The sequence below is a fragment of the Pogoniulus pusillus genome, chromosome 24, assembly GCF_015220805.1.
Source record: "Pogoniulus pusillus isolate bPogPus1 chromosome 24, bPogPus1.pri, whole genome shotgun sequence".
Classification (NCBI taxonomy): domain Eukaryota; kingdom Metazoa; phylum Chordata; class Aves; order Piciformes; family Lybiidae; genus Pogoniulus; species Pogoniulus pusillus.
Window position 1 is genome coordinate 20,062,032 of NC_087287.1, and position 26,653 is coordinate 20,088,684.

The following is a 26,653-nucleotide window of genomic DNA, read 5'->3' on the forward strand; positions in this document are numbered from 1 at the left end:
CTGTGCTACACGACAGCTCTCCCTGCCAGGTGAAGCTTCCAGAGATGTCAAATGGACAGAGGGGAAAAAGGGCTTGAGGGTTTTAGTGGATGGAAGGATGTCCATGAGCCAGCAATGTGCACTGCTGGCCAAGGCCAGAGGCATTCTGGGCTGCATTAGAAGGGCTGTGGTTAGGAGGTCGAGAGAGGTTCTCCTGCCCCTCTTCTCTGCCCTGGGGAGGCTGCATCTGGAATATTGTGTCCAGTTCTGGGCCCCTCAGTTCAAGAAGGGCCTCAGGGAACTGCTTGAAAGAGTCCAGCACAGAGCCACAAAGGTGCTGCAGGCAGTGGAAGATCTTCCTTAGGAGGAGAGCCTGAGGGAGCTGGGGCTGTGCTGCTGGGAGAGGAGAGCCTGACAGGTGACCTCCTTTATGTTGGGAAAGATGTGCAGGTGAGTGGCAGGAGGCTGCAGCCAGGCTCTGCTGGGTGATGCCAGTGTCAGGGCAAGAGGCAGTGGTGGCAGCTGAGGCACAGGAAGTTCCATGGAAACAGGAGGAGGAATTTTCTCCCTGTGAGGGTGCCAGAGCCCTGGCACAGGCTGCCCAGGGGGGCTGTGGAGTCTCCCTCTCTGGAGATAGTCAATATCTGCCAGGGTGTGTTCCTGTGTGACCTGGTATAGGTGATCCTGCTCCAGCAGCGAGGTTGGACTGGTTGAGCTTTCGAGGTCGCTTCCAACCCCCATAGCAAGCTGATGCTGCAGGACTGTGAAAAGCACAGCTCAGGCTTTGCCCTCTGGAAAACAGAATCTGCACCTGACTGGCTCACCACAAACCTCAGAGAGCATGGAGTTACCCAATGAATCCCAGCATCACAAAGCTAAAGCAGCTCTCCCTCCTTTCTTGGCCAGCAGACAACTGACACAGAATGGTTTAGGTTGGAAGGAACTTCAAAGATCATCTGGTTCCAACTCCTCTGTCATGGGGATGCCTCCCACTAGACCATGCTACTCAAGGCCCCATCCAGCCTGGCCTTCGACACTTCCAGGGACAGGGTATCCACAGCTTCCTGGGCAACCATGCCACATACTCAGAAGAGCTGAATGTGTACAAGTTGGTTTTTAACTAAGAGCTATTCCTTTCACCTACAGACCTGGTAAACCATAACCAAGGCATTCTTCTTGCCAGAGCAGAAGCCTGGCACATTCACACACACACTACACCATTTCCATTGCAGCAGGATGCGTCCTCTTCTTGAGAGAAGTCTGCAAAAGGCTTGGCAACAAAACAACATTCCCTGCATCCATGGCTCTTTACAGGTCAGCAATGCCAGGAAGCTACACAGAAGCAGGTGGCAGAGGCAGTATCTGGGGATACAAAGGCAATTGCCAATGGCATCCTGGGCTGGCTGAGGAGCAGTGTGGGCAGCAGGACAAAGGAGGTTCTTCTGCCCCTGTGCTCAGCACTGCTCAGGCCACCCCTGGAGTGCTGTGTCCAGTTCTGGGCCCCTCCATTGCAGAGAGCTGCTGAGGTGCTGGAAGGTGTTGAGAGAAGGGCAGCAAGGCTGGGGAGGGGCCTAGAGCACAGCCCTGTGAGGAGAGCCTGAGGGAGCTGGGGGTGTGCAGCCTGCAGCAGAGGAGGCTCAGGGCAGAGCTCATTGCTGTCTGCAGCTCCCTGAAGAGAGGCTGTAGCCAGGTGGGGTTGGGCTCTGCTGCCAGGCAACCAGCAAGAGAAGAAGGGGACAGAGTCTGAAGCTGTGCCAGGGCAGGTCTAGGCTGGATGTTAGGAGGAAGTTGTTGTTAGAGAGAGTGATTGGCATTGGAATGGGCTGCCCAGGGAGGTGGTGGAGTGGCCGTGGCTGGAGGTGTTGAAGCCAAGCACTTAGTGCCATGGTCTGGTTGGTTGGGCAGGGCTGGGTGCTAGGTTGGGCTGAGCTTGGAGCTCTCTTCCAACCTGCTTGATTCTATGATTAAGGCAGGAGGTGACAACCAGTAGGCTCCTTTAAGTGCAGCTGAGGGGAAATATCACTTCACTGCACTAAAGGCCACACTTCCAGGTGGCTATTGAATAAACTTGGGAGTTCTCAAGGTTCACAGGACCTTAGGAGCTGGAAGGCACCTCTGGAGATCTTTGAGTTCCAAGTCTGCTGCCTGAGCAAGAGCAGTTAGTGCTCTAGACAGCACTGTGTCTTTAAATGTCCTGCCTGTGGGAGCTAAGGGAAGCAGTAAATGACAGCAGCCACAGAGAGTTCACCTCTATCTCCTTCAATGCAAATGAGCCACAGCAGGGGACAGCCCTGCAGAGGAAATGGGATGTGTTCTAGGAAGCAGGTGATATAATATTAGTCCCCAGCCAAACAGATCACCTGGCAGAAAACGGAGTAGGACTTCCAGCCTCCACCCCACACTATGGTCCAGCACCCTGCATGCACAGCCCTCATTCTCCCTGCCCCTTGTCCTCCTTTCCTGCTAGCTACAGAGCAGCAGCAGGCAGGTGCTCAGCAGCCAAGTAAAGGCCCTGCATGCTGGAGAGAATACAGACATGGAAGTACAGATCTGCACTCTGCCTTAACAAGGGTCAGCTGACAAGGCTTAGTGACAGACCAAGAAAACACAGAATCACAGCAACATCCAGGCTGGCACAGCCCCTCAGGATCACCAGGTCCAGCCCAGAACCCTGCTCTGCAAGGTGCACCCCAAGTCATATCCCCAAGCACCACAGCCAAACCACCTTGAAACACAGCCAGGCTTGGGCACTCCACCACCTCCCTGGGCAGCACATTCCAGTGCCTCACCACTCTGGCTGGGAAAAAGTTCTTCCTACTGTCCAGTGTAAACCTGCCCTGCTGCAGCTTGAGGCCACTGCCTCTTGTTCTGTGGCTAATGCCCTGTGAGAAGAGGCCAGCACCAACCTCTCCACAAGGTGCTTTCAGGGAGCTTTCAGGTCTCCCCTCAGCCTCCTCTCTTTCACACTAACCATCCCCAGCTCCCTCAGTCTCCCTTCATCAGATTTGTTCTGCAGGCCCTTCACAGCTTCCTTGCCCTCCTCTGCACTGCCTCCAGCACCTCCATGTCTCTCTTGTACTGAGGTGCTCAAAACTGGACACAGCCCTCGAGGTGTGTCCTCACCAGAGCAGAGCCCAAGGGGACAATCCCCTCCGTGCTGCTGCTGGGCACAGCATTTCTGACCCCAGCCAGGATGCCATTGGCTTTCTTGGCCCCTGGGCACTCTGCTGATCACATTCAGCTGCTTGTCCATTACAACCCCTAGGCAGCTTTCCAGCCACATTGCCCCAAGCTGCTTGTGGTTGTTGTGGCCCATGTGCAGGACCTGGCACTTGGCCTTGTTGAAGCTCATCCTGTTAACATTGGCCATGGATCCAATCTATCCAAGCCCCTCTGCAGAGGCACTGTCAGTAATTCCCAGAGGATATGATTTGTTTATCTGAAGGTTGCAGTATTTGAGCATTGCTCTGTCTCCTGCAGAGCCTCCCTGTCCTGGTGCAGATCAACTCTGCCACCTCACTTGGTGTCACCTGGGCACTCACTGCTGGCACACTGTGTCTACACCAAGGGCACCAATAAAGATGTGAAACAGAAGTGCTCCCAGCACTGAGCCCTGGGGACACCACTTGTGCCTGGCTGCCAGCTGGGTTTAACTCCTTGAGCACCTCCCTTTGGGCCTGTCCACCCAGGCAGTGCTCTGCCCAGCAGAGCTGCGCTCAGCCAAGCCACGAGCAGCCAGTTTGGCCATAAGAATTCCGTGGGAACCACATGTGTTCACTAAGTGGCATCTCCAGTAGCCATCCCTGGCGCTAGGCACGCAGTGGGAATGCAGCAGGACACAAAAACCATAGACCTGGCATGAGAACTACACCAAAACAAGAAACTCAAAGCCTAGAATTTAAATACTTTTCCCCTGTCTGTTTCAGAGATGGACAGAGGAGCACTCAGTTTATTTCTTTTTCCTTTCAAAGCACTAAATGAAGGCAGATCTTTGTCAGCTCTCACTTAACACCTGCTTGAGACTGAAGAGAAAAACGGAGGCAATCCTGAATTGCAATTGGGAACATTATACCAACCGTTTCCTTGTGGCATCTAAAATTTAAGCTTTTGTGCCTCAATTCCCAACTTTCAGGGTGTTAGCACCTTGGCAAATCTGAATTCCAGCTTTCAGTTCCCACAACCAACTCTTCCTCCAGCAGGTGGAGATACAAATACAGGGAGAATGCCCAAATTTAAAAACCCACTGTGCTCTACAACCCTGCAAAGAAACAGAGCAGCAAAACTGAGAGTGCTCAGCACTCACTGCTGCCTACCTTTACTTATAGTATGAAGTTACATTACAACACCGAGCCCTGGCACAGGCTCCCCAGAGAGGCTGTGGAGTCTCCTTCTCTGGAGACTTTCAAGGCCTGTCTGGATGTGCTCCTCTGTGATCTGTGCTAGTGTGGTCCTGCTCTGGCAGAGGGGTTGGGCTGGATGATCTCCTTGGGTCCCTTCCAACCCTTAACATCCTGTGAGCCTGTGAACACCACATAGACTCGAGGACATCACTTGGCAAAGGACTGATTGGAAACAAAAAGTGCAACTAACCTCATTAGCTTGGATACTAAACGAGAAACTAACAACACAGACTGGGGCAAACCAACTTCCCTGCAGGCTAAATACTGGAAAAGAAAACATTATGGAGTCACAGAACTGTCAGGGTTGGAAGGCACCTCAAGGATCATCCAGCTCCAACCCCCTCTGCCATGGACCGCACACTAAATCAGGTTGCCCACAGCCACATCCAGCCTGGCCTTAAAAACTTCCAGGGCTGAGGCTTCCACCATCTCCCTGGGCAGCCTGTGCCAGTGTCTCACCACCCTCATGGGGAAGAACTTCTTCCTAACATCCAATCTCAATCTGGCCTCCTCTAGCTTGGATCCATTCCCCCTGGTTCTATCTCTACCTGACACCCTAACAAATCCCTCCCCAGCTTTCTTGTAGCCCCCTTTCAGATACTGGAAGGCCACAATAAGGTCTCCTTGGAGCCTTCTCTTCTCCAGACTGAACAACTCCAACTCTCAGCCTGGGGCATGTTGCCCAAGCAGAGACTTCTCTCTCTGAGAGTTTCTGACTAGCAACCACACTGCTTTTAAACAAACTTCACAGAACTTTTGATATTCATGGATAACTCCTTCAAGTTAGGCAAAACATAGCCAGAGACAGAGACATTACAGGTCCTGACAACAGGAAAAGCACATGCAGAGGAACCCAGGCCTTGGAGACCTTGTGTGTGTTTGCAGCACAGAAGGCCAGTGGCAGCCTGGGCTGCATCCAAAGCAGTGTGGCCAGAGATGGAGAGAAGGGATCCTGCCCCTCTGCTCTGCTCTGGGGAGACCTCACCTGCAGGGCTGTGTCCAGCTCTGGGGCCCTCAACGTAGGAAGGACCTGATGGAGAGGGTCCAGAGGAGCACCACAAAAATGCTCAGGGGTTGGAGCAGCTCTGCTCTGAGGCCAGGCTGAAGGACCTGGGGGTGTTCAGTCTGGCCAAGAGAAGGCTCCAGGGAGACTTAATAGTGACCTTCCAGTACCTGAAGGGGCTACAAGAAGGCTGCAGAGAGACTGTTTGCAAAGGCCTGCAGGGACAGGATGAGGGCAATGGCTGCAAAGTATAGCAGATTGAGATTGGATGTGAGGAACAACTTCTGCTCCATGAGGGTAGTGGAACACTGCAACAGGTTGCCCAGGGAGGTGGCTGAGATCCCATCTCTGGAGGTATTCAAGGTGAGACTGGACAGGGCTGTGGATGATTTGATCTAGCTGAGGCTGTCCCTGCTGAGTGCAGAGGGGCTTGGGCTGGATGAGCTTTGAGGGTTCCTCCCAAGCCAGAGCATTCTGTGGTTTTATGATTCTAATCTGTGGGGAGGGAAACAGTTCTAAACCAGCACTGTGAAATTACTCCATTGGAGCTGAGCCCTTAGAACCTTGACACTGCTCTGTCACTTACAGACCTCCTTGGGTGCAGTGTTCAGATACCCCTGGCCTTCTTTCTGAGTGTGCAAACTCCACAGTGTGCATTTTACAGGAGACAAGGACCCAGAGGTGTCCTGACTTGCCAGCTGTAACATCACACACAGCTATCAGGTTCAGCATTCTGAATGAAGAGCTCTCAGCTTTCTAACCCCTGCTCACCAGCTCATGACCTCCTACTAGAACATGCCTGCAGTTTACTCCTTAGTGCTAGTTTCCATGCAAGTTCTAATCTGTTCCAGAGATGACACTGAAGAAGTGCACCACTACAAGCAGGCCCTCCAGAAGCCCAGATTGCAGTGCCAGGGTTTATTGTGCATGGCAGCTCTCACCCTGGCTTGTGCACTGACTCACAACCAAGAAATGGCCTAAGCCCTTACCAGGCTATTTAGATAATGAAAAGACACAAAGCAGATTCCAGGGCCAAAAGCTGACTCACAGATCATCTGTGGTACTCAGTCATTCTGAATTATGGGACAGGTGGATTTGGCCCCAAAGGATGTTTCAGGTTCCTGAGGATACTGGATGGTGACAGCTAAACAAACCACCTGCACCGTGTTTTATTTATCCCCACCACAGTACAACTGTCTTGTAGAGCTGGCAGGTCGTCCACAGCCCCACACACTTCTGTGTTTTCTTGGAGATACTGCTCTGGTTAAGTCTTTAAATTTGAAAGCCCAGAGCAGGGGAAGGTGTAGGCCTCTTCAGAAAAGAGCTACAGGCAAAGTAGAGGACAGTACAGGGCATCTCTGAACAGACACTGGGGGGCCACCAGGTCACTAAGTACCAAAAGCTTTGCCAGCACTGCCAATGCATGTGGCAGAGCAGCAGATAAAACAACGTGGCTGCCTTCAGTGACCTTACAAACCGACAGCTGGGATAGCAGTGCACAGCTTCATACTTTGCTTTCTCTACCATGGATGTTGGGGGGTGGAGTGGAGGGTGTGTGTGTGAGCTTCCCAAGTGACTCTGAAGAGATGTGCAGGCCAGCTCCAAAGGCCATTCAGTGCTAGCTGCCCCAAACTTCCTCACTGCTAGTCCAGCATTCCCCCATCTCCTACACATGGGAAACCTGCATTTTGTTACTGATTCCCTGGACACAATTCTTTAGTTGTCTTCTTGAGCATGCAGTGTGAGTGCAGCCCAGACAGCAACCCTGTGCTGGGCTGCAGCAAGAGCAGTGTGGGCAGCAGGGCAAGGGAGGGCATTCTGCCCCTTGGCTCTGCTCTCCTCACACCCCACCTGCAGTCCTGGGCGCAGTTCTGGAGTCCTCAGCACAAGGACATGGAAGTGTTGGAGCCAGTGCAGAGGAAGCCACCAAGATGCTGAGAGGGCTGCAGCAGCTCTGCTCTGAGGACAGGCTGAGAACGTTCAGGCTCTTCAGCCTGGAGAAGAGAAGGCTTCCAGAACACCTTGGAGTGGCCTTGCAGTATCTGAAGGGGGCCACAGGAGGGCTAGAGAGGGACTACTGATAAGGTCAGGACAAAGGGGAATGGGTTTGAACTGGCAGAAGGGTGATTGAAAGTGGATGGTAGGAAAGGATTCTTTGCAGTGAGGGTGGTGAGACACTGGCACAGGTTGCCCAGGGAGGTTGTGGAGCACAGAAGCACCCAATGTGATCGAAGATCAAAGATCACATTGGGTGCTTCTGTGCTCCACGACCTCCCTGGAGGTGTTCAAGGCCAGGCTGGATGAAGCCTTGAGTGACCTGTTCTAGTGGGAGGTGTCTCTGCCTGTGATGGGGAGTTGGGACAGGATGATCTTTGAGGTCCCTTCCAACCTAAACCATTCTATGACTCTTGCTTAAATTGCTCTGCAGAGCACCATCACTGCTCAGCAGTGCCAGGCTGTTTGAAGCAGACACTGTGAGGAAGCTGGCACAAGAGCTGTGACATTCAGAAGATTCAGCCTTCCCCTCGGCCCTCTGCTAACCCCACACCTGCTGCAGGGAGGTGGCAGCAAGTGTTCCCTAGTCACAGCTTTCTGCCTCACCAGTGGCCTTAAGGAAATGAGGGTTCTGAGAGAGCATGGTCTTGGGGGGCTAGATAAACACGCAGAGGTAAGTATGGCAGAGACACTTGCTGGAGGTGACACACCAACATGACACTGAAAGTCCAACCATTTTCCATGCTGCTGAACAGCAGCTGCTTCATCTGTGAAAGGCTGGAGGATACTGGGAATACGAGTGCACTTTCCAGGGCAAGTAGCTATCAGTCCCAGAGGCCAGGCCCCACTTTGCACCCTGCCTAACCCAGCGGGCAGCCTGGGCTGGTGGCCAATGTTCTTCCATGACAAGCTGAGCAATCTCATCACTGGCTGGGTAACCAAGTGGAACAAGTGCAGGGCTAAGAAAGGGGCAGGGCCCGTGAAGAGTAAGATTTCTTGAATGACACAACACACTCATGATGACTCTTAATTCAGAGACTTGCTACTCATTTAGGTTTGACTGTCAGAATGTGCTGGAAACGTCCAGTCCAATTTTATCACTGGCTTCCCTCCCCAGCAGGGTCTCTGCTACTCTGTTTCTAACTGACACTCAGCAAGAGGCTTTGTTCACTGCTTTACCTTAATTCTGAAAACTTTAATTGAGTTTGGCACTCACACAAAGTCTGAAGCTGACAGCTTGATTACTGCCACCACTCATTTTGTCCAGGACCATGAGCAGAATCTCCCTGTAGCTCATGATCATAGAATCATAGAATTTCAGGGGCTGGAAAGGACATCAAAAGATCATCCAGACCAACTCCCCCTGCCCTCCTGTGCCTCAGCTTCCACCCAGTGCCCCATGTCCTGTTGCTGGGCATCGCTGAGCACAGCCTGGCTCCAGCCTCCTGGCACTCATCCCTTAGACATTTATAAACATGAGTGAGGTCCCCTCTTAGTCTCTTCAGGCTCCCTCAGGCTCCTCTCCTAAGGAAGATGTTCAACTTCCTGAACCATCTTTGTGGCTCTGTACTGGACTCTCTCAAGCAGCTCCCTGTCCCTCTTGAACTGGAAGGGGCAGGTCTCCCTCCATGCTGCCTCTTGGTTGACTTCCTCTCGGAGAGGACATCAGAGAGCAGTCCAAAAGCAGGCTTTGGAGCTGAGAGCTGCAGCGAGCACCCTGCAGAGGTCTTTACCACAATGTCTCTGGCACAGACAGTGGAGCTGGGCTAGTGCATGGCAACCCAGCGCTAGGAATGACAAGGGTATGGAGCAGACAAGCTGCACCAGCTGCAGAAGTTGAAGCTTTAACGAGCAGCTTAAAGATGCACTTCTTGACTGCAGCCTCCAATCAAAGGTAGGATACAAATGTCACTTTTGAGCCTACAAGCCAAGGCAAACTATTGAGCATGCAAAGCAGCTCAGCTCTATGGCTGGTTGAAGAAGAAAATGCAAACTCTGCTTTGAGCACCTGCTGCCAGGCTGCAGAAATTAAGTTTCTGTTCACAAGCTTCTGCTGTTAGTCTCTGAACTGCACCAACTCTGTCCCAGTTTTCCAAAGACAGAGTTTCCAAAGACAGACACAGCCAGCACTTGCAGAAATAGGAGACCTTGGAGCCTGCAGGATGCAAGTTTCCAGAAGAATCTGTTACTCAGAAGTTGCATCTGGAGTGGAAACTCCTCATGTTTAGGCAGAAGGAAGGGAATGTCCTGGAGTCCCTTGCTGAGGAGCAGTCTCCACAGCTGCAAGAAGCACTTGTGGTATTGGAGGCACTGGTCAGGGAACAAGGCCTCCAACCTGTCATGGACTGCACTGGATTGGATTGATATGGATTGGATTGGGAAACATGGAAGCCCCAAGTCAGCAACAGTCTTCTTGGTTACTGCAAGGAAGATGGAAAGCCCAAGTATCTAGAAGGTACAGCTCCCAAACTCTGCCCTCAGCCCCTCCACCCCAAATCCTGCAGGCAGGCTGCCAAGCCTTCATGCCCTGCTGGCAGGAAGCTAACAAGAACCTGGACAGCTTTTCAGTAAAACATCTTGCTAAAACTAGGACACCTCTGGAATTGTGCAGAGGCTGCTGAATCAGCACACTCCCAGAGAACATCCTTTCAGGGGAAATGTCTCCCCAGAGCACTGGTAGACTTTGTAAATCCCAGGCAGTTAGCTAAGGAGACAGGGAGATGTCTCTCAATATAACATGCTCCTAAGAGGCAAAATAAAATCAAGACAATTAAAGGCTGCTGGGATTAGCAGGGCTGCAAAGAATGAGCTCATGCTGTCTCTGCTCCCAAATTAGACTGTTGTTTTAAGCACCACGGCTAAACTCATTATATATTCTTACCAGCAGCAAGCTATTAATATCAGATGTGAACAGATATGCCTCGCCCTGCACCACAGACAACAGCTTCTGTCCCCATTTCAAGCACCAATTCCTTTGTAAGAGGAAAAGGTGAAGAGCTGGAAAGCGTTCGTAAAGCATCACCGCGAGGGCGACAGAACTAACCAGGAAGGGCAAAAACGGAAGCCAGAGCAAGATGCTGCCATTTAATTTCCTCGAAAATCATCTGCCAGCAGCTGTGTAAACTTGCTTGCAGCTAAAATAAACACTCTGCAAACAAGCAGGCAGCTGACTTACACTGCAGCACGTTTCCTCGAGCCTCCCGAGGAAGCCCTCCAGTTGTGGCTTGGGCTATCCAAGGCCTTTCAAGACAGCCGCAAGACAAAGTGATGTGCTGGGCGGGATCCTGAACAGCCTTTGATTGGTGCGCTCAGCTCATCAGCTGCGAGCTGCTGCCGACACAGGGAGCGCTGCCGCCGCACGCCGCATGCTCCCTGCTCAGAACAGCCGGCTCAGCCTGCGCCGCCCTGCTGGCAGACCAGACGAGACACGGGCAGGCTCCAGCAGCTGAAGTTTAGGATTTGCCTCCTGGGAAGGAGAGGTGGGGGCCTACCTGCTGGTTCCAGTAACAGGCACTGTGCATTCTGTAGAGCTTCCTCTTCTGGAAACTGTGAAGCGGCCTCGTTCGGGCAGAGGTGCTCATGTTAGTCACAGAGAGAGAGCTCAGCCTTGTCCTCTCTCTTCTTCTTTTCTTGATGTGCTGATGATCAAGCAAACAGCTGCTGGAAGAGGAGACCTCCCTGTTGTCTGAAGCTCTGCAGTGGCATGATTGGTGGGAGGAGGACATACAAGAAGTTAAATACAGGCCAAGATTTCCTATGCTGCTAAGCACTGGCTATCAGATTTTGAGAGGATTTCATTAGCACTAAAATGTTTCAGCAGGCTGCTTCAGGAAGCCATCCAGCTGCTTTGCTTGCTGCTTGATGGCTTCTGCCTTAGGTCATGGCAAGGAACTTTCCCCTGTCATTGCTGTTCACAGAATTATACAACTGTCAGGGCTGGAAGGGACCTCAAGAATCATCCAATTCTAACCCCCTGCCATGGGTGGGGACACCCCACACTAGATCAGCTTGCCCAGAGCCTTAAAAACTTCCAGGGATGAGGCTGCCACTACCTCCCTGGGCAGCCTGTGCCAGTGTCTCACCACTCTCCTGGGGAAGAACTTCTTCCTAACATCCAACATGAATCTGCCCACTTCCAGTTTTCCTCCATTCCCCCCAGTCCCATCACTACCTGAAACCCTGTAAAGTCCCTCAGCTGCTTTCTTGTAGCCCACTTCAGAACCTGGAAGGCAACAATAAAGTCTCCTCAAAGCCTTCTCCAGACTGAACAGCCCCAATGGTGCTCCTCATTCTGTTAAAAAAAAGGTCAAAACCAAGTCCTCAGGCAGACAGGTTTTGGTTTTTCCAAATTCAAGAACTCCAACACTTCAAACACCTGTGAGTTTGAAGTCACAATCAGATCTCTCCACACACTTTCTATTCAAGGGAGAAGTCATGCTAAGAGAATCATAGCATCATAGAATGGTTTAGTTTGGAAGAGATCTCAAGGATCATCCATTTCCAACCCCCTGCCACAGGCAGGGACACCTCCCACTAGAACAGGTCACTCAAGGCCTCATCCAACCTGGCCTTGAACACCTCCAGGGAGGTTGTGGAGCACAGAAGCACCCAATGTGATCTTCGATCTTCTGTGCTCCACAACCTCCCTGGGCAACCTGTGCCAGTGTCTCACCACCCTCACTGGAAAAACTTCTTCCTAACATCCAGTTTCAACCTCTCCTCTGCCAGTTCAAACCCATTCCCCCTTGTCCTGTCACTACAAGACCTTGCCAATAGTCCTTCCCCAGCCTTTCTGTAGCCCCCTGCAGATACTGGAAGGCCACTCCAAGGTGTCCTGGAAGCCTTCTCTTCTCCAGGCTGCACAGCCCCAACTCTCATAGCCTGTCCTCATAGCAGAGCTGCTGCAGCCTTAGTCCTGCCCTAATGCTTTTGGTATTCTCTTGCTCTCCTCAGAGCATAAAGCTGGACCAGAGCAGTGTGCACTCAGCACAGGGGCTGCAACTCACTGGCATACATCTGCATCAGTACTAGGAAGGTTGCACACCTGGGTTAACCAACACTAAGCCATCAAACTTCACTTTGAGGGAGGTGCCAATAGAGCCTCCAGCACAGCCAAAGCCAGGCCTGCAGGAAGCCCTGGAGGAGCAGGGTAGAGCCTGATTACTTGCCCTAGAAGCTGGTTAAACATTTGGAAGAACACAAGCTGAGCTCGAGCCACAGTGTGACACAGAGTGCTGCTTTTACATTAAAGCTCACTCTTACCTGCTTTTCCCTAGTCTATGCTTGCTAATCACAAAATCATAGCATGGTCTGGCTTGGAAGGGACCTCAACTAGATCAGGTTGCCCAGAGCCCTGCCCAGCCTCACCTTGAGTAAGTCCAGGGATGGGGCCTCAATCACCTCCCCACGCAAACTGTTGCAGTGTTCCACTACCCTCATGGTGGAGAACTTGTTCCTGACACCCAATCTAAATCCCCCTCAGTGTTACAGCATCATCCCTCCACAACATAACCTACTTGCACCCTTGCTGCACCCAAATCCTTAGCAACACACTGCGCAATCACAAAAGCAACGCAGGCTAAAGGCGGTAAAGACTCTACACGTGTAACAGCCTTGGATCCCTTGCTAATCTACAGCCTGTCTGCTCACCAGAACAGGGAACCCTACAAGGACAGAATTCAAATCACCCTCCCATTTGGGTGGGAATGGCTCAGTGGGAAGACTGCACTTTACTTCCACAGAGATTTTGTTGTGGTGGCACAGAGTCACAGGACTGTCAGGGCTGGAAGGGACCTCAAGGATTGTCCGGTTCCAATCCCCTTGCCATGGGCAGGGACACTTCACACCAGATCAGCTTGCACACAGCCACATCCAGCCTGGCCTTCAAAACCTCCAGGGATGAAACTTTCACCACCTGGGCAACCTCTTCCAGTGTCTCACCACCTGTTGAAGAACTTCTTCCTAATATCCAATCCCAGTCTGCCCTCCTCTAGCTTTGATCCATTCCCCTCAGTCCTATCACTACCTGACTTCCTAAAAAGTCCATCAGCAGCTTTCTTGTAACCCACTTCAGATACTGGAAGGCCACAATAATGTCACCTTGGGGCCTTCTCTTCTCCAAACTGAAGAACCCCAACTCTCTCAGCCTGGGGAATGTCACCTAAGCAGAAACATTTTCAACAGGGCAATGGCTTCAAACTAGAGCAGAGCAGATTTAAATTGGATACAAGGAACAATTTCTGCACTGTAAGAGGTGGCTGAGGCCCCATCCCTGGAGATCTTCAAGGTGGCAGGACTCTGGGCAACCTGGGGTTGGAGTGGATGAGCTTTGGAGGTCCCTTCCAAGCCAGACTATACTGTGACTCTGTAAATCTAACACCCAGCTCTTAAGACCTGAGAAAGAAGGATGGTGTTTAAAATCCACGCAGAGGATGTCTTTAAATACTTACACTGAATTCTGAGAAGCATTTTCTCTGTAGTTACCTGTCTCAAAGTCAAATGGTGCCAATCCCAACTTCTAAACTTCCAAGCACCTGCCTCTCACATGAAAGACAGCTTGCACAGGTAAATCAGAACAAAAACCTCCTCAGTCTGGCTCCTCTACTTCTGGGATACCTGTCTTTGTTCTGGTGGTCTGCCCAGGTCTTTGATTAGCTCTCTTCAGTCTCTGCTGTCTGCTCTGTTTACCCTTCTGTGCCTTGCAGTAGTGCAGAGCTCCATTTTCAGCTGAAGCAGAAATCACAGCTCTGTGGCTTGGAGCTGCAGGCCATGGCAGGATGGTTTGCCTGCCACTTGTGCAAATAGGCTTGTCAGTCAAGATTTCTTTGGATCTCAGATCCAAAGTGAAATGCATCACTGCCAGATGGGAAATTCATACATGTGGTAGAACACTCCTGTCAAAGCTCAGAGGCTGGCTTCTCTTGCTCTGCAGCCGGGCAGAGGGGCAGGGACCTCACTCAAAGGCACAGCAAGCAGCAGTGCAGCACTGTGTGTACTGGCCCTCACCCCTCAGAAGAAAGTGGTTGGCTTAAGGAACTGCTTCTATGAACATTTACCTTCATAACATGCATCTGAATAATCTAAGTGAGTAAAGAAAAGCTACATAGAAAAAGGAAGCCACTAATGAAATTAGACCAAGCAAAGGCTACCCACATTGAATCAATCAGGAACTGTGTATGCCCCACCACTTCCACTGGCAGTAGCCCAAGTAACCAACCATACTGCAACCCCATGATTACCAACCTCAAAGACCTAACCTCACAGTCAGATCTACTTTTAAGGAGCCAAGAACTACTTTCAATAATTTACTAACTAGAAATCCTTTTTTTTTTTCTCTTCAACCCCAAAAAATCACTTTAGTTTTGATTTCTACTTTCTCAAGCACTTCCTACAGTCAGAGCATGCTCTAGAAAAAGCAAAGGAGAAAGCAGCCAAGAGATGAAGCTAACTCATAGGATGCAGCTAGCTCAAATAATTGCACACAAGACTACTCCAACAGCAAAATACCACAAAAGCTGAAACTCAGAACCCAAGGGTAGGGGACATGAAAATTTCCTGCCAGATTCTCCTGATAACCACTCTGCATCATGCTTCGTTACCACCCCTCACAACCAGCATTCGTTTGGGGATTTCAAAACACTTCACAAGAGAACAGGCTGAGAGAGTTGAGGTTGTTCAGTCTGGAGAAGAAAAGGCTCTGAGGAGACCTTACTGTGGCCTTCCAGGATCTGAAGTGGGCTACAAGAAAGCTGCTGATGGACTTTTTAGGGTGTCAGGCAGTGATAGGACTGAGGGGAATGGATCAAAGCTAGAGGAGGGCAAACTGGGATTGGATATTAGGAAGTTCTTCAGCAGGTGGTGAGACACTGCAAGAGGTTGCCCAGGTGGTGAAAGTTTCATCCCTGGAGGTTTTGAAGGCCAGGCTGGATGTGGCTGTGTGCAAGCTGATCTGGTGTGAGGTGTCTCTGCCCGTGGCAGGGGGATTGGAACTGGACAATCCTTGAGGTCCCTTCCAGCCCTGAAAGTTCTGTGATTCTGTGATATGCAAGACGAGGCTGGACAGGGCCCTGGGCAACCTGATCCAGTTGAGGATGTCCCTGCTGAGTGCAGAGGGGGTTGGGCTGGATGAGCTTTGGAGGTCCTTTCCAACTCAGACAATACTGTGAGTCTATGCTTTAGTTCTAAGTGAAAAACTAAAATGAAACCTTTATCTGATTTTTAAGAGAGCACCTGGGAAGCTCTCAGATCCCTCAGGTTTCCTCACAATAGCCAACTCACCTACTGCAGCTTAGAGTTACAGCCCTGAGCAAACCTGCCAACTTCTTCCATTCTTATCTGGGCTTTTACAGGTGACAAGAAGAAAACAACCAACCTTGGAGAGAGTGGTTTGTGAGCAAACCAATGTGCTACTGATACAATGCAAAGAAGACTGATTTTGGACAGTGCCTGATAAATCAGAAGTGGATTCAAACTGCTGTTAGTGGAGTCCCTCCCTTCACAGACTCCTAAAAACATTTTTAAATGCAGGAGTCCTTCCTCAACTCTATGAGCAACTCCTGTTTCACGGCTGAGTTTATTCCAGAACTCAGAGCAATCACAGAATCACAGAGTCACAAATGCCAAGGGCTGGAAGGGACCTCTGAAGCTCATTCAGTCCAACCCCTCTACCAGAGCAGGATCACCTATACCAGATCACACAGGAACACATCCAGGCAGGTCTTGAGTATCTCCAGAGAGGGAGACTCCACAGCCCCCCTGGGCAGCCTGTGCCAGGGCTCTGGCACCCTCATAGGGAAAAAATTCCTCCTCCTGTTTCCATGGAACTTCCTGTGCCTCAGCTGCTACCACTGCCCCTTGCCCTGGCACTGGCATCACCCAGCAGAGCCTGGCTGCAGCCTCCTGGCACTCACCTGCACATCTTTCCCAACATGAAGGAGGTCACCTCCCAGGCTCCTCCTCTCCCTGCAGCTCAGCCCCAGCTCCCTCAGGCTCTCCTCCTAAGGAAGCTCTTCCACTGCCTGCAGCATCCTTGTGGCTCTGTGCTGGACTCTCTCAAGCATTTCTACGTCCTTGAACTGAGGGGCCCAGAACTGGACACAGTACTCCAGATGTCACCACAGCCCTTCTAAAGCACCCCAGGATAGCATTGGCCCTCCTGGCCACAAGTGCACACTGCTGGTTCATGGACATCCTTCCATCCACTAGGACCCCTAGGCCCTTTTGCCCTTCACTGCCTTCCATCAGGTCAGACCCCAATCTATCCTGCCTCCTGGGGTCGTTCTTGTCCAGGTGCCAGACTCTACCCTTGTTGAATTTTATTACATTTCTCCCTGCCCACATGATCAGAGGTGTAAAACTACCCTGGCTCCACAGCCCAAGCTGCTTGGCACCTCCATTGCCTGCCGGCACCTGTTGGCTCAGCAACACAAATGCTGTGTGATAGGACCCCTTCATCCTTGCGTTTTGGGCAGGCTCACACAGCAGCTGTGAAGCAGACGGCAGCCAGAGGAGCTGCCCACCCACACTGCCCATCCAAGCTGCTCGTCCACACTGCCCATCGAAGCTGCCCATCCATGCTACTCACCCGCACTACCCATCCGCACTGCCCCTGCATGCTGCCCATCTGCAATGCCCATCTGAGCTGCTAATCCATACTGCCCATCCTTGATGCCCATCCACACTGCCCCTCCATGATGCCCATCTGAACTGCTCATCCATGCTGCCCATCCACATTGTCCATCTACACTGCCCCTTCGTGCTGCCCCTTCACGATCCCCATCCGCACTGCCCATCTGAGCTGCTCATCCATGCTGCCCATCCGACCTGCCCATTCACGCTGCCCATCTGAGCTGCTCATCTGTGCTGCCCATCTACACTGCCCAGACACGCTGCCCACCTGCATTGCCCATCCACACTGTCCAGCTGCATTGCCCAGCTGCACTGCCCATCAGAGCTGCCCATCCACACTGTCCAGCCGCACTGCCCATCCGAGCAGCCCATCCGTGTTGCCCATTGGACCTGCCCATCCAAGCTCATCTGCACTGCCCATCAACACTGCCCATCCGAGCTGCACACTCTGATCTCTCAGTGGGAGGACAGAGCCTCTGTGGCAGCGCTGCTGAACCAGACAGCACAGTCAGCTTGGGCAGCCAGCAAGTGACATCCTGCTGCAGACACTGCCACCACCACTGCCAGCTCCAGCAGGGAGCACTTTCTTCACCCACCTGATACTAATTAAGAGCTCTGAAAAGCAGCAAGCCTTCCAACATCAAAAGTCACATTGCAGTACCTCAAAGCTTCTGCAAGCCTGGGTCTGATGTAAGACAGGACTGCAGTCAATTACCTTAATGCTGCTTTCAGACTAATACTGATCACAGCCTGGGCTGGGTGTTAAAATCTTGGAATAACATATGGAATTACTAAGAAGTATGGAGTAATACTGACAAACACTGCCCACCATATTAATTTCGAGCTGCTGTAGTCATCTTGGAAGGTATAAACATCCAGAACAAAAGACCAAAAAAAGGGAAAATATGATCTCCAAATTCCTGGAAAAGTGTCTGGCAAAGATAAAGTTGGTCTTGCACTTAGAATTAACAAAGCTGCCACCAAAAGCTGCCACAGGCCCACGCTAGGGCACAGCTGACACTGCTTATGTGTTCTACTATCCTAGGAAAGCGCAGCTCATCGCCTTTCCAGAGACATCCACGGCACAGCAATATGCTCTGGTGGCCAAGGAGCCCAATGGCAGCCTGGGAGGCTCTCTGCTCTGCCCTGCTGAGACCCCACCTGGAATACTGCATCCAGTTCTGGGCTCCCCAGGTCAAGAGGGACAGGGATCTACTGCACAGAGTCCAAGGAACAGCCAGCAGTGTGCCCAGGTGGCCAAGAGAGCCAATGGCATCCTGGCCTGCATCAGGAACAGTGTGGCCAGTAGGACAAGGAAGGTTATTCTTCCCCTGTACTCAGCACTGGTCAGGCCACACCTTGAGTACTGTGTCCAGTTCTGGGCCACTCAATTCAAGAAAGATGTTGAGGTGCTGGAACATGTCCAGAGAAGGGCAACGAAGCTGGTGAGGGGCCTGGAACACAAATCCTATGAGGAGAGGTTGAGGGAACTGGGCCTGTTTAGCCTGGAGAAGAGGAGGCTCAGGGGTGATCTTATTACTGTCTACAACTACCTGAAGGGGCATTGTAGCCAGGTGGGGGTTGGCCTCTTCTCCCAGGTAACCAGCAATAGAACAAGGGGACACAGTCTCAAGTTGTGCCAGGGTAGGTATAGGCTGGATGTTAGGAAGAAGTTCTTCACAGAGAGAGTGATTTCCCATTGGAATGGGCTGCCCAGGGAGGTGGTGGAGGCACCGTCCCTGGGGGTCTTCAAGAAAAGACTGGATGAGGCACTCAGTGCCATGGTCTAGTTGACTGGCTAGGGCTGGGTGCTAGGTTGGACTGGATGATCTTGGAGGTCTCTTCCAACCTGGTTGATTCTATGATTCTATAAGGATGCTGCAGGGACTGCAGCACTGCCTGAGGAGAGGCTGAGAGGGGATCTGAGCAATGTCTATTAAGAGCTGAGGGCTGGGGGGAAGGAAAGAAGGGACAGGGACAGCCTCTGCTCACTTGTGCCCTGACACAGGACAAGGGCCAAGGGATGCAAACTGCAGCACAGCAAGTTCCAGCTCAACAGCAGCAAAAACTTCTTGGCTGTGAGGGTGCCAGAGCCCTGGCACAGGCTGCCCAGAGAGGTTGTGGAGTCTCCTTCTGTGGAACCTTTGCAGCCCTGTCTGGATGTGTTCCTGTGTGACCTGTGCAGGATTCTCTGGTGCTGGTGTGGCAGGCCTCTTTCAGCCTCTAACATCCTGTGAGCCTGTGATTTACTTGTATTTCCTGTGAAGATGTGTTTCCATTTACGTGTGTGCCACTGGCCACACAGAATAGAGTTTTGGTGCTGCTTTTTAAATAAAAAGGGAGTAATCTGATAGTTGAAACAGGAAAAACAGCTCTGCTGTGCTGCATTTGTGTTACTTACTGCATCCTTTCATGATTTGAGGTATCTTCATCTCCCCAGGACTGAAATGTACTCACAGTCACTATTGTTTAGTGATGTCTTTAAGAACAAAACAACCCCTACTAATTCGAGCCTCACAAGCCAGCCTTGCCTTCTCTTGCAGCCAGCAGGAAGCACCTTTCTTTTCCTGATTCACTACTGCAGTATCAGTTCCACCTATGGAACTTCACCAAAAGTTGTTCTCAAAAAAAGAAAAGAATGAAATGCTGCCACAGTGTCACCTACCTGAAGGAGATGCCATTGACCAGCTGCCTGTGCTGACAGGGCTTGGATGAGAGGGCTGAAGAAGCTGGAGCCAGGTTGAGTGGAGCAATTAGGTTGCTGATGATTTCACTCAGCTGCGCGCTCTGGGAAAGACAATAACGAAGAAAAGGCAGTCAGACTTTTACCCCCACTCGATGCAGGGCAGTGTGGATCAGCTGGAAGGCAGGAAGGCACTTCAGGGAGGCCAGGCTGGGCCCATGGGCTGAGGCCAAAGGGATGAGGTTTAACAAGGCCAAGTGCAGAGTCCCACATTTTGGCCACGACAACCCCATGCAGTGCTACAGGCTAGGGGTGAGTGGCTGGAGAGAGCCCGGCAGAGAGGGACCTGGCAGTGCTGGGTGACAGTGGCTGGGCATGAGCCAGCAGGGTGCCCAGCTGGCACAGAAGGCCAATGGCATCCTGGCTTGTGTCAGGAGCAGTGTGGCCAGCAGCACAGGGAGGTCATTCTGCCCTGTACTGGCACTGGGGAGGCCTCACCTCCAGCACTGTGTGCAGCTTTGAGCCCTCACTGCAAGGGAGATGTTGAGGGGCTGGAGCAGGGCCAGAGAAGAGCAATGAGACTGGGGAGGGAGCTGGAGGGGAAGGCTGCTGAGGAGAGGATGAGGAAGCTGGGGGTGGTCAGCCTGGAGAAGAGGAGGCTCAGGAGGGACCTCAGCACTCTCTACAGCTACCTGAAGGGAAGTTGTAGTAAGGTGGGGGTCAGGCTCTGCTCCCAGGCAACTTGTGCCAAGAGGAGAGGGCATGGCCTGAAGCTGTGCCAGGGGAGGGTTAGGTTGGATGTTGGGAAGCACTTCCTGCTGGGAAGAGGAATTAGAGAGTGGAATGGGCTGCCCAGGGAGCTGGTGGAGTCACTGTCCTGGGAGGTGTTTAAGACAAGCTTGGCTGTAGCACTCAGTGCCATGGTCAGGTCGCTGTGGGGGTGGTGGGTGCTAGGCTGGAGGTGATGATCTCAGAGATCTATTCCAGCCTCACCAACTGTGTGTCCCTGTGTGAACAGCTCAAATGCCCTGGGCTTTTCTAAGCTTTCTACTTAGGATTCCAGTTGCACACATGATGGAATAATCACACTGAGTTTCTTCTTGTGAATAATCAAGTCTGCCATATTTTTTCTTTCACCATTAATAAGTTCAACTGTACAGAAAAAAAAACCAAATAACAAAAACTCAACACAGCCTGTCAAGGACCTTGTTTAGAGATTTGAATAACAGTACACAACCCACATTAGTGATCCCCAGCTCAAGAGGGACAGGGACCTACTGGCTACAAGGATGCTGAAGGGACTGGAGTGCTGAAGGACTGGAGCACTACCTGAGGAGGAGGCTGAGAGCCCTGGGGCTGCTTAGTCTGCAGAGGAGAAAGCTGAGAGGGGATCTGAGCAATGACTGTCAAGAGCTGAGGGCTGGGGGGCAGGAAGTAAGGGACAGGGACAGCCTCTGCTCACTTGTGCCCTGACACAGGACAAGGGCCAAGGGATGCCAACTGCAGCACAGCAAGTTCCAGCTCAACAGCAGCAACAACTTCTTGGCTGTGAGGGTGCCAGAGCCCTGGCACAGGCTGCCCAGAGAGGTTGTGGAGTGTCCTTCTGTGGAGCCTTTGCAGCCCTGTCTGGATGTGTTCCTGTGTGACCTGTGCTGGATTCTCTGCTGTGGCAGGAGGGCTGGTCTGGAAGATCTGCAGATTTTGCAATCCTTAACATGCTGTGATCCTGTGATCTTAGTATTTTAGTCAAAGGTTTTGGAAAAGGCAAAAGAAACCTGAACAGTTTACAGCTGATGTTGCAACAGCTGTAGCCAGAGCTGCTAATAGGCCATTCCAGAAGCATTTCAACAGGGAAAAACAAAAACTCTGCTGTCTACTCCTTGTACATTTTATTCACTCCAAGTACTTTCCCTTCTCTTTATTGCTCACTGGGTTGCACAAAGGTGTTTTGCTACAAAGAGAAATGTAATCACAGACCAGCTGAGATCTTCTAGTAGCCTCAGAAACAGCAACGAGAAGTCTCCTTCTCCCCACCAAAACCTGGTCCTCCAGAACTGCCCCAAACAAATGCAGCTGATTTGTTCAGACTAAGAATTACTCCTTATGAAGTAATGAATTGTGGACTGACTCCAGACAACATTTCACAATGCTTTTTTTTGTTTCAAATGTCAAACCTTAAAGGCTACTCTGACAATAAATGCAGTTTTCTTGGAGGAAACTGTGTGCTGCACGCTAAAGAGAAAATGAAACAGATGGATTGGAGCTGGCATCCTTGGGCTGAAAAAAGCCTTTCACAGCAGTCTGGAGGATTGTCAGTCAGAGCTAAGGTGCTTTAAAGCAAGAATGGCTAAAGATTACTGAGTTTACTGAATCACTGAATGTTGGAAAGGACATCCGGAGATCACCGAGTCCAGCTCCTCTGCAGAGCAGGATCACCCAGGGCAGGTCACCCAGGAACACATCTAGATTGGTCTGGAAAGTCTCCAGAGACTCCACAAACTCTCTGTAGAGCCTGCTCCAGAGCTTCTGCACCCTCAGAGATTCACAGATTGCACTGGGTTGGAGTGGACCTTAAAAGGTCATCATGTCCAACCCCCCTGCAGGCAGCAGAGACACCTCCGACTACAGCAGGCTGCCCAGTGCCACATCCAGTCTGATCCTGAATGTCTCCAGGGACAGGGCCTCAGCCACATCCCTGGGCAGTCTGTTGTAGTATTTTACCACTCTCACTGTGCAGAACTTCCTCCTTGTGTCCAAGGTAAATCTGCTCTGCTCCAGTTTCAAACCATTGCTCCTCATCCTAGCACTGCAAGCCCTCTGAAGAGTCCTTCTCCAGCCTTCCTGTAGCTGCCTTTCAGATACTGAAATGCAGTACTCAGGTCTCCCCAGAGCCTTCTGTTCTCCAGGCTGAACAGCCCCAATTCTTTTGGTCTGTTTTCAAAGGAGAGATGCTCCAGCCCTCTCAGCATCTCTGTGGCCTCCTCTGGACCCTCTCCATCAGGTTCACACCTCTCTTGTGTTGGGGGCCCCATAGCTGGACACAACACTGCAGGTGAGGTCTCACCAGAGCAGAGCAGCAGAGTGGCAGAGTCCACTCTCTCCATCTCTGGCCACACTGCTTTGGATGCAGCTCAGGGTATGATTTGCCTTCTGGGCTGCAAGTGCCCATTCCTGGCTCCTGTCCACCCACCAGCACCCCCAGGGCCTCTTCTGCAGGGCCGCTCTCAATTCCATCACCCCCCAGCCTAGATTGATATTGAAGGTTGCCCCAACCCAGGTGCAGGACCTTGCACTTCGCCTTATTGAACCTCATGAAATTCTCCTCTGCCACCTCTCCAGCCTGTCCAGCTCCCTCTGGATGGTTCCATCCTGTCCTTGGACTGGATGACCTTGGAGGTCTCTTCCAACTTGATTCTATGATTCAGTCTTATCAGCTGCACCACTCAGCTTGGTATCACCTGGAAAGCTGCTGTGGGTGCACTCAATCTGCTACATGTGGAGGCACTACCATGTGTGAGGAAAGAGGCAGAGCACTGTTTCCCATTTTCTTACAGCTCATGTCTTTCTGTTGATGATTAAACGTCACAGCTGGGTAAACATTTCATGTCAGGAGAAAATACTCAGAGACAGACATTAAAACATTGAAACAGCAACTCAAATACAAAAAGGTCTGGACAAAACAAACAAGATGCAAGTAAAAGCTGGACATGAGCAGGCAGTGTGAGCTTGCAGCACAGAAGGCCAATGGCTGGAGAGAGAGGATCCTGCCCTTCTGCTCTGGGAAGACCTCACCTGCAGTGCTGCATCAGCTCTGGAGCCCTCAACACAGGAAGGACATGGACCTGATGGAGCAGGTCCAGAGGAGGCCATGAAAATGATCAAGGGGTTGGAGCAGCTCTGCTACAAGGACAGGCTGAGTGAGCTGGGGGTGTTCAGCCTGGAGAAGAAAAGGCTCAGAGGAGACCTAATAGTGACCTGTCAGTACCTGAAGGGGGCTACAAGAAGGCTGCAAAGAGACTGTTTGCAAAGGCCTGCAGGGACAGGATGAGGGCAATGGCTGCAAAGTATAGCAGATTGAGATTGGATGTGAGGAACAACTTCTGCACCACGAGGGTAGTGGAACACTGCAACAGGTTGCCCAGGGAGGTGGCTGAGGTCCCATCTCTGGAGGTATTCAAGGTGAGACTGGAGAGAGCTCTGGGCCATCTGATCTAGCTGAGGCTGTCCTGGCTGAGAGCACACAGGTTGGACTGGATGACCTTTAAAGACCCCTTCCAAGCCAGTCCATTCTATGGTTCTGTGCTTTTATGTAGATTGATTTAAAATTCTCTCCAGAACTCAGTCTGTAAGGAGCGAAGTCTCTACAGAAACACCAAAACAATGGCAGACCTCCAACTCATCAGGGAAAATATGCACAGTTTGTAAATACTGCAGAGCTGTGAAAAGGCCTTGAAAAGAGTCTTAACAGAATTGCCTGGTTCAGAGACTTTCTTCTTTTGTTGTTGTTTTTTTGTGTTTGTCCATAAGTAAAATGATGTCCTTTTAACAAAGAAATGCTTTAGCATAGGGCTGAGTGATTCTGTGGGAATATCTGTGGATGTGTTTGAGCCTCCAGCATTGTTCTTTCTAACATGGACTAGGAAGAAGCTCAGACCCTCAGAGTCAAGGCTGATTTACAGGATTGATAGTTGAAAAGCAAATCAAATCCCAGAGCCTTTTTGTGATGTAGAAGGAAGAAATTTGATGCAATTTGGAGATGCCTTCAATGAAGAACATCTTTACTTCCAAGTAATTATCAGGACATCAGTGTTCCTGGACCTCCATCTCTACCTACTCAGGGAACACCACTACTAATTTCTTACTGAAAAGAAGCAATGGCTTCAAACTAGAGCAGAGCAGATTGAGACTGGATGTCAGAAACAAGTTCTGCACCATGAGGAAAACTGCTGGAACACTGCAAAAGGTCGTGCAGGGAGGTGGCCAAGGTCTCATCTCTGGAGGTATTCAAGGTGAGGCTGGACAGGGCTCTGGGCAACCTGAACTAGCTGAGGGATGTCCCTGCTGAGTGCAGAGGGACTTGGGCTGGATGAGCTTTAGAGGCCCCTTCCAAGCCAGCCCATCCTGTGATTCTAAGTGTGTTACACTCTCCCAGTCAGCCCTTAAAGAGGACATTCAGCACACTCTAAAAACGCTCTCTGGTGCTGTTGTGCAATTGCCAGCACTCTGTGTATCAGGTCCCCGTTCTGCTGCTTCCTCGCTCCTGTCTGTTGCAGAGAGGATCTATCACACAGGAAGCATTTTAAGAATGGGAAAGTATCATCATCAAATAAGAAAAACTGGCACAGAGATTCAGGATCAGACCTGAGTATCCTAAGCCACTTTTGACCCCCTTTAAAAGCCTGTCTCTGCTGAGGAGTGGACATCCAGCAGCAGGGTGCTGTAGGAATGCACCCTGCTGCCTTTGGCAGATTTGCTTCCACACACCACAAAAAGCAAATTTCCTGCATCTCCTTCAGCACTGTGATCTTACCACATTCTTCATACCTTCTAGCAAAAGGAAAACCCTGCTGGAGCCTGTATTCTATTTCCTGGAGTTAACCTTGGAAAAGACTGGTTTGAACCCCAGGAACAAAACCTGCACTCAGGGCCCCAGGCAGGCTGTGCCCGCAGAGCACCTGCGTTCCAGAGTCCTGCGGCACTCCAACAGACCAACGACTACATCCTGGTGGAACTGTCTGCTTTGTTTCAAGGGTAACACACCTCCATCTTCAGCTGCACTCTTTCACCTCACAGAAGTACTTCCTGAAACAATCTGTGGCAACCCTACCCTGCGCCTAGCCCTAAAGGAGAGGCAGGTTTGTGGCTAGCTATTAGAAGCTGTTCTGGGGCTGTTCTGATGGCAACAAAGGGGCGAGATGCAGACGGGTCAGAAAGGAAAGGTTAATTTGTAAACCTGGTGCACAATGCAGTTATTCAAGCCATCCAATTCACCAGCATCCACCCTGGGGACTCCAAAATACCTTCCTTTTTGGAAGTCATCACCATGGAAGCTGCCCTGTTTCTGAAGCACACCGCTTGGCTCCGTTCAGTTCTGGTTTTACTTTACCTGTTTCTCTATGTTTTGTAAAAGCAGGGTAGGGCTGCTGGGTGACATTTCAAAGTCATCCTGTCTCTCAATGGCAGCTTGCGAGTTCCCTGTGGCGTTTAATAAAGCTTCTTGGTCTGTCAATTGCATTTGCTTCTTCAAAATGTCTTTTGGAAATGGGAATTCTTCTATGATCACCATCCCCTAGACAACAGCAATTGAACACAGTTGGTTGACAATGGATTAACCCTCCTATATCATTTTTAAGGGGCACATCCCCCTTAAATCCTCCCAGCAACCCTCTGAAGAACTCCAACTAGATTTTAAATACACTTAACAGCTAAAATACAGAAATAGCAGGGATTTTCATTAATGAAAAGCTGCATCACTTAAGCTACTCCTTTCAACAGTAGACCCTCTACTGTTAAACCACTGCTTAAACATCGGTGCCAAAATTCAAATCAGAAATTCATACTCGTTAAAGCAATTGCAAAGTATTTTGCCTGATGATTTAAGAAGAGATTTTTCTCTGTAAGAAATAATCATTTTTCATTTGAGGTTAGTTTTAGTCTTTGTAGCCAACAAATCTTGGGTTTTAAAGTGCTCTTTTTTCCCTGTTCCTGTCCAAGTGCTAAGCAAAACCTCAGGGTTGGCCTTTTTCTCTGTTACAGAGACGTACACAAATGAACACTAAAGCCTTTTACAACATAGTCACTGAGTTCAGGTGAGCACTTGTAGAGTTGCATAACTACAGAGGTAACCATCCTAAACATTCTCAGCAACCCCATTGTTTTCCAAGACAATCTGCACAAATGTGCTATCAGATGTGGTTCTGTCATCTAGAATGTCACCAGTAAGATAAATATAACTTTATACAGTAG

At 50.8% G+C, this 26,653-nt stretch overlaps 1 protein-coding gene across 3 annotated transcripts in view; it reads right to left on the reverse strand.

The window, feature by feature from the left end:
- KANSL1L (KAT8 regulatory NSL complex subunit 1 like) overlaps nt 1-26,653 on the reverse strand; it is a 98,615-nt gene that overhangs the window by 38,188 nt on the left and 33,774 nt on the right. For all 3 annotated transcript variants that reach the window (XR_010306806.1, XM_064163913.1, XM_064163914.1), the window contains exons 4-6: nt 25,794-25,976; nt 19,670-19,791; nt 10,869-11,070 (exon numbers count right to left, since the gene is read on the reverse strand). Coding sequence is in view for 2 of the 3 variants with exons in the window: in XM_064163913.1 (XP_064019983.1) it covers nt 10,869-11,070; nt 19,670-19,791; nt 25,794-25,976 (507 nt within the window). In the remaining variant the exon portion in view is untranslated. The remainder of the gene's footprint in view (nt 1-10,868; nt 11,071-19,669; nt 19,792-25,793; nt 25,977-26,653) is intronic.